The sequence below is a fragment of the Entelurus aequoreus genome, linkage group LG02 (assembly GCF_033978785.1).
Source record: "Entelurus aequoreus isolate RoL-2023_Sb linkage group LG02, RoL_Eaeq_v1.1, whole genome shotgun sequence".
In the NCBI taxonomy this organism is placed as follows: Eukaryota; Metazoa; Chordata; class Actinopteri; order Syngnathiformes; family Syngnathidae; genus Entelurus; species Entelurus aequoreus.
The window spans coordinates 52,659,381-52,672,661 of NC_084732.1; the positions used below are offsets into that span (position 1 = coordinate 52,659,381).

Genomic DNA, 13,281 nt, shown 5'->3' on the forward strand with positions numbered 1-13,281 from the left:
AATGTGCATTTACATTTCCCCATTTCTTTGATTCATACACATGCACAAATGAATGGGGTGTATTTTCATTATTTGCAACCGACAGACTGATTTCATCTTATCTGCTTGTATTTGTACGTTTAAGTATTTTCCTGTGAAGCAACGTGTTTGAAAAAAAGATACTTTAATGACGGAAGGACTCATGCGAGCCAAAGACTAAGAGCTATATTGCATAATCGTCCACTTTTATGCACACTACCTGGGCTTGTGGAGACGCGCTGCAACACAAGAATGTACATTTTCTGTCCCTTACTTGGAATGCGGGAACTTGGCATATTGCTGTACCAAACTGAAGACAAGCAACAAGGAATGTTATCTACAATGGAAAAAATAGACCTAAAAAGGAACTGTACAGTTGTTCAGGTTACTCTTACATTTACATGACAATGTTCTGAATGAATCAATACAGTATCCAAATGTGTTGTGATGGTAAAAGTTTAACCTCTGTGACAAAATAATTGTCTCTTGTTTTTGTTGTGTCATAACAAATTCAAAATAGTAAAAGCCATTCCAAATAGACATTGTGCTAGTTCTAAAAGGAGCACTATTATATCCCTAAAAATTATTTACTAAGATCCAAACACCACGTGCTGAAGAACAGCTTGTGCAATCTGTAAAACCTGCCATGTGTAATCTACTAAAACTCTGTACCATTGAAAAGTGGTGCAGACCGCCTAATTTAAAAGATGATTTCATGTGTACAATACGGGGCATCACCACTGGCATCATCATTCACTGCACATTTATATTATCTTGCTCCTACCAGCTGAATTTTGCTATGTTTTCAAACATGCAGGAGACATGTACTACTTTTTATGGGCATCGTAGGAGTCCTGCAGTGCACCTATAATGAAACCAATTTTTTGTTAGTTTTTTACCTCCGAAGGTGCGCTCATTTGAAAGAGGCTGCACTTACTCCTCTCAAGACGCAAAAAATGCATACTTAGAGAAGTTTTTTTCACATAAGAAATATGTTAATAATATATATTCTATGTAGAAGAGAGTCCAGCCCCTCTCAAGAGGACTGGTTCCAGAGCCCTTGCTGTGTGTCTAAGTGAGTCCGACTAGATCTAGCCAGAACTTCTCCAGTTCGTGCACCAGCTCAGGCTCTTTCCCCCCCAGCGAGGTCACGTTCCATGTCCCAAGAGCTAGCTTCTGTAGCCGAGTATCGGACTGCCAAGGGCCCTGCCTTCGGCTGCCACCCAGCTCACACTGCACCCGACCCCTTACCCCCTCCCATGAGTGGTGAGCTCATTGGAGGGGGTACCTATGTTAACTTTTCGGGCTGTGCCTGGCCGGGCCCCATGGGGACAGGCCACCAGGAGCTCGCCATCGAGTCCCACCTCTGGGCCTGGCTCCAGTGGGGGGCCCCGCTGACCCGCCGTCCGGACAGGGGAAATCTGGGTCTTTAATTTGATGGGATGAGAATCAGCACCTCCAAGTCCAAGTCCATGGTTCTCGCCCGGAAAAGGATGGAAGAATGGGTCGTAAGATCAAAAGGCAGATCGGTGTGACGTCTGCAGTGATACGGACCGTAGTGAAGAAGGAGCTGAGCCGGAAGGCAAAGCTCTCAATTTACTGGTCGATGTACGCCCTTATCCTCACTTCTGGTCAGGAGCTTTGCGTTATGACCAAAAGGACAAGATCACAGGTACAAGCTGCCGGAATTAGTTTCCTCCGTCGCATGGCAGGGCTCTCTCTTAAAGATAGGGTGAGAAGCTCTCATTCTGGAGGAGTTCAGTCTAAAGCTGCTGCTCCTCCACATCGACAGGAGCCAAATGAGGTGGTCCGGCTTCTGGTCAGGATGCTCCCCGGACGCCTCCGTGGGGAGGTGTTTAGGCCACGTCCGACCAATAGGAGGCCACAGGGAAGACCCAGGACACGTTAGGGAGATTGTCTCCCGGCTGGCCTGGGAATGCCTCGGGATTCCCTGGGAGGAGCTGGACGAAATGGTTGGGGAGAGGGAAGTATGGGCTTCTCTGCTTAGGCTGCTGCCTCTGCAACCCAACCTCGGATAAGCGGATGATGATGATGGATGGATGGATGGATGGATGGATATTCTATGCGGGAAAAACAAACGTCATTAAGAAAACAAAGGACACCAAAACACATAAATTGAATTGGTTTTAATCAGCCACTTAAGTCCTCTAGCATCTATAAAATCATACAATGTTGCTGAATAGAAGATATGTCTAATAGTTTTATTTCTGACCGTCCAAAATGTTGATACAACAAACACATGGGACGGAGGATTCTAGTCTTTCTGTGCAGCATGAGCACTGATCCTGCAACTGTGTGTGGAACTGTTAAGTTTGTAGGTCCTTCTGACATGTGCTAAATAAAACGAGAAAACACCACACTACTTTTCGAACAAGTAGTGATTACTGTACCTTAGCCATTTTTAGACCCATGTAGCGAGGTAGCTTACATCAAAGCTATTAGCTACAAAGAGAGAAAGTGGTCTGCAAAACCAGGCCAAATAACACAGAGAAAATACAATGACCTGGTTGAATGAGAACATCCATACATACGAGGAAAATCTATGATGATTGGTTCGTGTTCGTATGATGAGTCACAATTGGCTAAGGTTAGGGCGAAACGTTACGGACTGGCCAATCATAGTCAAGAAACCAGGAAGCAAAATCATAACAGAAATTTACTTCTGTCACATGACAAGGGAGTCGGAGACAAAGGGACGCCTCAAGCTGACAACTCAAAAAAAAAGAAAGATACTTGAAAATGGTGGAGGGATTCTCTCCCGCGGATTAGATGATTGATTGAGACTTTTATTAGTAGGTTGCACAGTGAAGTACATATTCCGTACAATTGACCACTAAATGGTAACACCCGAATACGTTTTTCAACTTGTTTAAGTTGGGGTCCACTTAAATTGATTCATGGTACAGATATATACTATCATATATACTATCATCATAATACAGTCATCACACAAGATAATCACATTGAATTATTTACATTATTTACAATCAGGGGTGTGGAGGGGGGGGGGGGGGTAGGATATGGACAGCAAGTAGAGGACAGAGAGAGAGAGAGAGAGAGAGAGAGAGAGAGAGAGAGAGAGATAGAGAGAGAGAAAGAGAGAGAGAGATCAGAAGGCATAAGAAAAAGTATCTGCATTTGATTGTTTACATTTGATTATTAGCAATCCGGGGAGGGTGTTAGTTTAGGGTTGTAGTGCCTGGAGGTGAACTTTTATTGCGGTTTTGAAGGAGGATAGAGATGCCCTTTCTTTTATACCTGTTGGGAGCGCATTCCACATTGATGTGGCATAGAAAGAGAATGAGTTAAGACCTTTGTTAGTTCGGAATCTGGGTTTAACGTGGTTAGTGGAGCTCCCCGTGGTGTTGTGGTTATGGCGGTCATTTACGTTAAGGAAGTAGTTTGACATGTACTTCGGTATCAGGGAGGTGTAGTGGATTTTATAGACTAGGCTCAGTGCAAGTTGTTTAACTCTGTCCTCCACCTTGAGCCAGCCCACTTTAGAGAAGTGGGTAGGAGTGAGGTGGGATCAGGAGTGGAGGTCTAGAAGTAACCTGACTAGCTTTTTCTGAGATGTTTGGAGTTTAGATTTGAGGGTTTTGGAGGTGTTAGGGTACCAGGAGGTGCATGCGTAATCGAAAAAGGGTTGAACGAGATTTCCCGCCAGAATCCTCATGGTGTTTTTGTTGACCAGAGAGGAGATTCTGTAGAGAAATCTCGTTCATTGGTTAACCTTTCTGATTACCTTGGTTGCCATTTTATCACAGGAAAGGTTAGCCTTTAGAATGGAACCTAGGTAGGTGACCTCATCTTTCCTGGTGATAACAATGTCACCCACTTTTATAGTGAAGTCATTGACTTTCTTAAGGTTGATGTGGGACCCAAACAGGATGCATTCCGTTTTACCCAAGTGTATGGATAGCTTGTTGTCAGCGAGCCAGGTGCAAGTTCTACCGAGCTCAGCACTGAGGATTTTCTCCACCTGTGACTTGTCCTTGTCGGATACCAGCAGGGCAGAGTCATCCGCAAACAAAAACAATTCACAGTCGCATGCCGATGACATGTCATTTATGTATATTAGGAACAGTAAAGTTCCCAATATACTGCCTTGGGGGACTCCACAGCTCACCGAAAGGGGGGGCGACACGGTGCCGTTCACCTCCGCCACCTGCTCCCTCCCCTCCAAGCAAGAATGCATCCAGCTCCATGAGGTTTTGTTAAATTCGATTGCTCTGAGCTTATCCAACAGTATAGCGTGGTTAACGGTGTCAAAGGCCTTCTGAAGGTCCAGCATGACCATGCCGCAGTATTTGCCCGCGTCCACCTCATGTTTGATGTGGTCGGTCAGATAGAGAAGGCATGTGTCAGTGGAGTGGTTAGTTCTGAAGCCGGATGGGAATTTGTACATGAGTTTGTTAGTGGCAAGGTAACTATCGACCTGTTCATAAACTATTTTCTCCATTACTTTCGAAATGGAACTGAGAATAGAAACAGGTCGGTAGTTGCCAAAGAAAGAAAATGGATCGCGAATGCAGGCCAAAAAAAATGTGGAGAAAATACAATGACCTGAATGAATGAGAACATACAAAGAAAATCCATGATCATTGGTTGGTGTTTGTATGATGAGTCACAATTGGTTAGGGGTTAGAGCGAAACATTACGGACTGGCCAATGAGAGGCAAAATAAGGCGGGTCATCAAAACTAATCAGCAAAATCATAACAGTCATGCACTCATGTCACATGACAATGAGGCAGTCGGAGACAGAGGGGCGCTTCAAGCTAACGATCCCCCCCAAAAAAACATACTTAAAAATGACAGGGATTTTCTCCCACAGATTAGATTTTTTCTTTAGTGATGAATCATAATAATCACATGACGATGTCACATGACATCGTGAAACTGAAACTGAACTGAACTGAACATGACTACGAGGGAGTCAAAAACAAAGGGACACTTCAAGCTGACGACTCAAAAAATGTATATACTGGTACTTGAAAATGGCAGAGGGATTCTCTCTGGCTGATTAGATTTTTCCTTTAGTGATGAAGATGATGTACAGGAAACTCACAATAATGTTTGTCCTTAGCCATATTTAGACAAATGTATGCGTTTAGAGAAAACAATGCCCACAACCTTAGTTTTTAGTTGTTTACTCTCTAAACCAAAATCCTAACTGTTCTTTTCTTCTAAGACATCCAACACAACTTTAGAAACACACATTAAGGTGAGTTTAGTTCATCTGCACATAACCATTACCAACTGTTCCCGAACAACACACAAGTCGTTGTACTTTTTTGTCAAGATATAGAAAGATGCTGTTTTTTTTTTTACTGTAGGTAGAGAAAATTAATAACATTATCGGAGTGGGCCAAAGAAAAGGCAAACTAAATAAATACATACAGTAGGGAGCGGGGAACCCTCGAGGCAGTTGTAAGGTGTCCCCAGCTAAATGACAGATAGTTAATAGTAATGGACCGGTATTGGTACACTCTCAGTTACATTAACATTGATATTATACATATGGGCCCACAGATAGAAATGCTGTTTGATGTAGCCTTGATGTAGTAGCAAGCAACTTTTGCAGTGTAGCTTGCTACAATTCTCTGGGGATAGCTTCACCTGTAGCTTAGCTACATTTAAAAAAGAAAGTAACTTAGATAGGCTACAGCGCCCCCCGCGACCCCGAAAGGGACAATCGGTAGAAAATGGATAGATGGACGGATTGTTGCTTAGCTTACAGCATTTTCCGAGTAACTTGCCCATCACTGTTTGTATGATATTGAAGACAGAGACGCAAGATGGATTGCATGCCTTTTTCTGCTCACTTAGGAGATGCAATCCACTTTGCAGGCATTTAGTGCGCAAAGTGCACGCTAGACGTGTTTTAGTACATGCAAACCTTTAGTAAATCAGGCCTTTAAAAATCAATATTCATGCTAATTGTTCCAAAGTCTTCCTCACCTTCTTGCCATCCTCTCTCTCCAGGTGAAGGTAATATGTAGGATACATTCCTCTGTCCATGCCTTTCTTATCCCTTGTGATCCTGCACTTCACTCTGACCCCCTGCGGTGCAGGTCGCAATGAAAACTCCTCAAGGTCGTCTACATCAATGGCGAGTTCAGTGACGGGTGGTGTTGGTGCTGATGCAACCTCCTGTAAAAAAACAAACAAAAAAAATGGGCGCTTTTAAAGGGGAACTTAATTTGTTTTGGAATTTTGCCTATCGTTAACAATCATGAGAAACAAGAACACATTTATTTTTCTTTGGATTTTAAAGATGCTTTAAAGTTGCGGCTAATGGGAGTCACCATTGTAGCTTTCAAAGCCCCCTAAAACAACTTCAAAACCCTCCATCAACATTTTACATATACACTGCATGTCTATATATAATGTAGTAACAGACACATTCATAACAATATGTACAATATTTACCGTATTTTGAACATTGTAATCAATGACTGACTTCCGGGCAGTTATTTCCGTTTCCAGCACACGTCCAAATTCTGGCAACAACTGAGCGTTCTTACTTCAGGAAACAAACGCGTGTGCGTCGTAATCATGGCAGAATCAATAACAGACAACGAAGATGACAATTTTTGGACAAATGAGCATTCACGACCTTATCTTTTGAAGCTGAACATACTGAGAATGAACTACTGCTTATAGACGCAAGCAGACAGAAAGGGTGACACGTTGGAGCAGATGGAAGTCAAGAAAGTGAGGTGAAAGTGTCTTTGACATAATAAATGTGGAACTTGGAGCCAAGCTATTTCGACATAAATGGAGTGCTTACCCAAATAAACCGGAAACAATGTCCCCGGCCAGCTGGACCCAACGCACAACTGTCCATCGAGTGAGTCACTTTAATCTCTTATCAGAACGGCATGCGTGTTAGTCCAACTACAGTGCATACGCTGTCTGGCTAGCTGTATACAAACAAAACATGAAATCTGGGCTAATACTTTACAGACACTGTAATATGATTGTTTCATGTTTTTCAGTCAGTATAGATTGGTGTCTTATTACAGTGCATTAGAAACTCAAACACGTTGTGTCTTGTCGTAGACGCTAGCTAGCTTTTACGGCTAATACTGTAGCATGCTGATGTGTTTCTACGCTACAAAAAGAGTTTGTCAGTGTACGCTCTTACAATAACAATGTCGCTACAACTTGGTTATTATACAGGTTACGGAACGTAAATTAAGTATTGGTGACGGTTTATGAATGCAAAGTCATTTAGTGGTACAATTGATTGCTCCCATTAGCTGCATTGCCAGCCACCAACAGCGAGACAATTTTGACATGATAGAATGCTAAAAAAAATCCAAACCTTTAGTCGTTTTGTCTCTCATAATGATTATCAAAGATAGACATAATTCCCCAAAAAGTTCTCCTTTAAGATGTTGGAATTTGCATGAATACAGTGGCTTTTAATGAGAAAACATTAACAAATGAGATAATACGAGATAATACGCTTGTATAGAGAATGAGTGCAATGTAGGGCTGAGCAATATGGCAAAAAAAAATTTGTAACAATTAATTTTTTCGTATCATGCGATCTCGATTAATATCACAATAATTTTTTAAAATTAAAGTCGGATTGTCCCATGCAGGATTATACCGAGTACCGCGCCCCCACTGTTTACTAAATAATAAATGATAAATGGGTTATACTTGTATAGCGCTTTTCTACCTTCAATGTACTCAAAGCGCTTTGACAGTATTTCCACATTCACCCATTCACACACACATTCACACACTGATGGAGGGAGCTGCCATGCAAGGCGCTACCAGCACCCATCAGGAGCAAGGGTGAAGTGTCTTGCCCAACTACAGTATCTTGTAACAGACATCTCCACCATGTTTGATCGAGGTAATATATGCTAACAGCTGACAACTGTCATTTTGTTCACGTGTACAATTGTGCTTACTAGAGGTGCAACAGTAAAGGTAACCCACGCTATGGTCCATACCTGGTGTCATATCCACAGTTTTGCTTCTTTTTCGGTACATTTTGTCGGAGTAAAGAGAACAACCTTTTCTTAAAGTTATATTGTTATTTTGCTTATCATCAAAAAGTGCATTCTGCAGTAAACAAAGTATAAGTGATGCAGAGAATACTACAAGACATTTACGTCAAGTTAACATTTACTAAATAACACTTTCAAATGGTAAATTATTATTTGTATTTTTTAGTTACTTAGTGCTTAGACAAACAGCAACCCGGGCACCCAGATTGTTGAGTTCTTTGAAACTCAAACTTTGTAGCATATGATGAATAAAATTACATTAAAGTAGTTTAATATATAACACATAAAACAAGTTTAATGAATATTTCAGGAACCACATGTTTTTCATCCACAAACTCAAAAATTATTTGAACACAAAGTGTCTGTATGCAGAGTTTGTTATGTTATATTTATGTTATATCAGAGGAGTTGAATCTTTGCAGACACATAAACAAAAAGTCTGATTAAAAATATTTAGATATGAAAATGCCTTATTCTGATTAAGTTAGAGGGTGTGTTTATTCTCCAATAAAAACTCCTGTGAGTGCCTGCAAGTCTGCATTCAGGGCAGGATTACTGGGACACTGCAGCCAATAGTGAAACTAAAGCCATGTCCACACAAACACGGTGAGTTTTAAAAACACATATTTGGGGTTAAAACCATCTCCATCCACACAAGTGTAGTTTCAAAAGTGTTTATGTCTACACACACACGCATAAACCTCCTGTCATGCACATTTTGTCCAATCAGAAGCCTGTAAAAGCAGCTACAGCTGACTCGGTGGCATTTGTTATTAAGTTGCTTATTTTGATATACTAGACGTACATTATCTTTAAAACCAGCCTACATGTACACAGAACCCTGGGAATATTATGAATCTCTTTTTTTAGTGTTTAAAGCATGCATGCATGCCTGTGCTGCTGAAATCCAACACTCATTGTAATATATTGGGTTGGAGGCAATAAACAGGCGAGGTGATGAAGTACGTCTTTTACTGTAGACTCCCAGAACAGACTCAACACACGTGACGTCAGGTGCGCAACACCACGTAAATCGTTGGCCAACCAAAAAGTAACCCCAGTACGCTGTAGCCAACATTCACCAGGAGATGGCAACAGACAAACATAGATCACTCTATTACATTCCTCCCCTTTTATAAATGTAGAAATTACTCAAAAGAAATACACAACCCAACCAAAAAATGCAGCAGTTCAATTTAAAAAACTGTACTGAAACCACATTCTTTTTTTTTTTAGTACTGAACTCTTAACCCTCATTTGTCAACAATAACGTACGTATTATACAAAACAGTATTTGTACACCTTTAACACAGATTTTTATACTGTCTTAAGAGATTCAGTTTTTTTGGTGGTACTCGAAACCTTTCTGGGTACCTGCGGATCACTGGTGGGGTTTTTGTTGTGGGTGATCTGGGTTCTGATGATGGCAACTCAGCAGCCCTGGAATCTGGTTCAGTGATGAGACTAGTTTTTGTCTGACTCACTGATGGTCCTGGTGATGGAACTGAAACAGCACTGTCCAGTTGTACTGATGGTACATTTTCTGCAACTGGTGGAGACAAGATAACTGGCAGTCTCTCCATGTTCTCTCGCCATGGTAACATGTGATCCACATGCACTGTGCGCTGTCTCTGTCCCTCTTGGATCAGGTAAGTGACAGTTCCCAGTCTTTTCAGTATTTTTGCCTGAATCCATTTTTCCACTCCGCCCGTGAAATTTCTGATGCGAACCACCTCTCCCTCCAGGAAAAAGCGAACAGGGGGAGCCCTTTTGTCATGATGATGCTTCTGCGCTGCTTGTTTTCCTTCTATCTGTCTGGCAAGCTCCGGCTTGAGCAAACTGAAACGAGTTCTCAACTGGCGTTTCAGGAATAACTCAGGTGGAGTACGTCCCGTCACTTTTTGGGGTGTGCTGCGGTACATGAGAAGGAAATTTGCAAGTCTGTGATTGAGTGGCAAGGAAAACTTGCTGTCTGCTTCCAGCACATTCTTCCTCAGAGCCCGTTTCAGGATTTCTACTGATCTCTCTGCTGCTCCATTTGATGCTGGGTGGTAAGCCGGTACAGCAGTGTGTTTTAGTCCATTACTCTCCAGGAACTGAGTAAACTCTTTTGCCACCAGTTGTGGGCCATTGTCTGAAACTAGCTCTTCTGGCAGTCCATACGATGCAAACAGACCGCGCAGCACTTTAATGGTGTTGTGAGAAGTGGTGGAGGACATTGGAAAAACCTCTAACCACTTTGAATGGCTATCTATGACAACCAAAAAATACTGTTTATCTTTTTCTGCAAAATCGATGTGAATTCTTTGCCACACTCTTTCTGGCCACCGCCAAGGATGTAATGGTGCCACTGCTGGCATTTTCTGTACTGCTTGGCAGACTGAGCACTTGTTCACCAGTTCTTGAATTTCACCATCACAGCCTGCCCAGCGTTGCATTCTTAATGCTGCCAACGTTGGAATTGCTGATTTTGGCCCCAGGATGGCCAACAGTGGCTTATGATCAGTGATAAGTGTGAATTTCCTTCCATAAAGATAGTTGTGAAATTTCTTTACTCCAAAAATGATAGCAAGTGCCTCCTTTTCAATTTGGGCATACTTCCTTTCTGGTTCAGTGAGTGTCCTTGAGGCAAATGCAACAGGTCGTTCTTCTCCATTTTCTGTTACATGTGAAATTACAGCCCAAACTCCATAAGGCGAAGCATCACATGCGATTCGCAGTGGCAGGCGGGTGTTGTAGTGTACCAACACTTTGTTCTGCAGCAGAAGTTGCTTTGCATCTTCAAATGCTTTTGCACATTCAACAATCCAAACCCACTTTGAGTCCTTTTTAAGTAGGCTGTGCAGCGGCTGGAGCACAGTAGAGGGGTTTTGCAAGAATCTGCTGTAATAGTTCAGAAGGCCCAAGAAAGACTTCAGTTCTGTTACATTTGTGGGCTCAGGTGCATTTTTTATGGCAGTCACCTTTTTCTTCTGTAGGATGTAACCCAGTCTTATCAATGCGATGTCCCAGATATACAACACTGCTCTGGAAAAACTGACATTTTGATAGCTTCACCCTGATGCCATGTTTCTCCAACCCTGTGAGAACATTATCCAGTCTTGTCAAATGCTCCTCCTCCGAGGAAGCAGTGATGAGAATGTCGTCCAAAAAACATGTCACATGGTCCATCTCTTGCAGAATCTGGTCCATAACAGACTGAAATATCGCAGGAGCAGTCGAAACTCCATAACTGAGGCGATGATACTTGTACAGGCCCTTGTGTGTGTTTATGGTCAGATATTTTTCTGACTCTTCATCCAACTGTAGTTGTTGGTAGGCGTGCGAAAGATCCAGTTTACTGAAAGATGTTCCTCCTGCTAATGTAGCGAACAGATCTTCAGTATTCGGTAGTGGATATGTCTGCTCTTCAATGCACTGATTAACACTGACCTTGTAGTCACCACAAATCCTGATAGTTTTGTCGACCTTGGGTACGGTGACTATTGGAGCTGCCCACTCACTTTTGTCAATCTTTGAAATCACCTTCTCACTCTCCAACCTCTCCAGCTCTCTCTCTACAGCTTCCTTTAGTGCATAAGGAACTGAGCGAGCCTTGCAGAAAATTGGTGTGGTATCCGGCTTGGTGCGGATTTTAGCTTTAAACCCTGTGATACAGCCTTGGCCCTCTGAGAACACTGCCTTATGTCTCTCTATCACCTCCTGTACTCCTGTGTTACCATGCGTCTTTGTCTGCACCTTGTGTACTGTAAAAATCTGTTTCCAGTTCAGCTGTAACTTTTTTAGCCAGTTGCGGCCAATCAGGGCAGGTCTGCTTCCCTGTACAATGACCAGTGGAAGTGTCACTTGCTGGTCCTCGTACTGTACTGGCAATATGATGTAACCTCGAACAGCAATCCTTTGGCCTGAGTATGATTTCAACTTTAACTTGCAAACTGGTTTCAAGGGAAATTGAGTAAGGTTTTCCTGGTAAAAGCTGTCAGAAACCACTGACACTGCTGAACCCGTGTACAGTAACATTTTGGTGCTCTTGTTTCCCAGTCCAAGATCCACTATGTAACCTTTTTCCCAGTTTGAGGTAGAGTCAACTACATACAATCCAAAAAGTTCTGCCTCATCACCACTTTTGGATGCACTCCCTTCAGTTTCAACATACTGAGTTGAAGATTGCCTTTTTGTCTTCCTGCATGCACGGGCAATGTGTCCAATTTTGGAGCAAGCATGACACTTTTCATTTTTAAATCTGCAGTCATGTGCTGAGTGCTTTCCACCACATCTGTAACATGTTTGCTGCCCCCATGTGTCTCTTTTGCCTCCTTTCTGTTCCTTTGCTTTGTTATTATTGTTCCATCTGAACTGTCCTTTCCTCCCCTTTTCAGAAAAATGATTAACACTTGACAGGGCATTTACCTGGTGAGGTCCGCTGTGTCCAGAGAACTCCATTGTATTTTTGGAAGCAAGTTCCATTGAGACTGCAATTTCACAGGCACGGGGAAAAGTCAGGTCCCTTTCAGACAACAGCCTGCGTTGCACTGCATCAGAACGTAATCCACTCACAAAACGATCTCTCATGGCATCGTCCAAATATTGTCCAAAATTGCAGGTAGCTGACAACTGCCTCAACGCCACAATGTAGTCAGAAACAGCTTCTCCTTCTTTCTGATTACGTTTCTGAAAGCGAAAACGCTCTGCTATCACAACAGGTGCGGGCTTATAATGTCCACATAGCGCCCTCGTCAGTACATCATATCCTAAAGCACTTGGCAATGTCGGAGACGTAAGGTTTTTCAGCAGCTTATAAGTGTCTGCTCCAATAACAGAAAGGAAAACACACACCTTCTTGTCATTTCCAATCTCATTAGCCAGCATCCACTGCTCCAAACGCTCCAGATATGAATCAAAATCCTCCTTTGAATCATTGTATTCATCGATGCGACCCACTGTCTGAGCCATGTTAGCATCCGGTGCTACTGCTACTCCGACACGTGCCCGGTTCCGCCACAAAGTAGGCTACTCGTCAGCCTTACCTACGACCAGTGCACGGACCTCCAATAAAGTCCCCTCACGCAGTGGGCTTCTTTTAAATCCTCGTCGCCATTTGTAATATATTGGGTTGGAGGCAATAAACAGGCGAGGTGATGAAGTACGTCTCTTTACTGTAGACTTCCAGAACAGACTCAACACACGTGACGTCAGGTGCGCAACACCAC

General features: G+C 42.6%; 1 protein-coding gene across 3 annotated transcripts in view; it reads right to left on the bottom strand.

Annotated features, from left to right (window-relative positions):
• The window catches only part of tub (TUB bipartite transcription factor), a 244,290-nt gene that overhangs the window by 41,510 nt on the left and 189,499 nt on the right, over positions 1-13,281 (bottom strand). For all 3 annotated transcript variants that reach the window (XM_062028977.1, XM_062028983.1, XM_062028987.1), the window contains exon 7: positions 6,003-6,194. In XM_062028977.1, the coding sequence (XP_061884961.1) occupies positions 6,003-6,194 (192 nt within the window). The remainder of the gene's footprint in view (positions 1-6,002; positions 6,195-13,281) is intronic.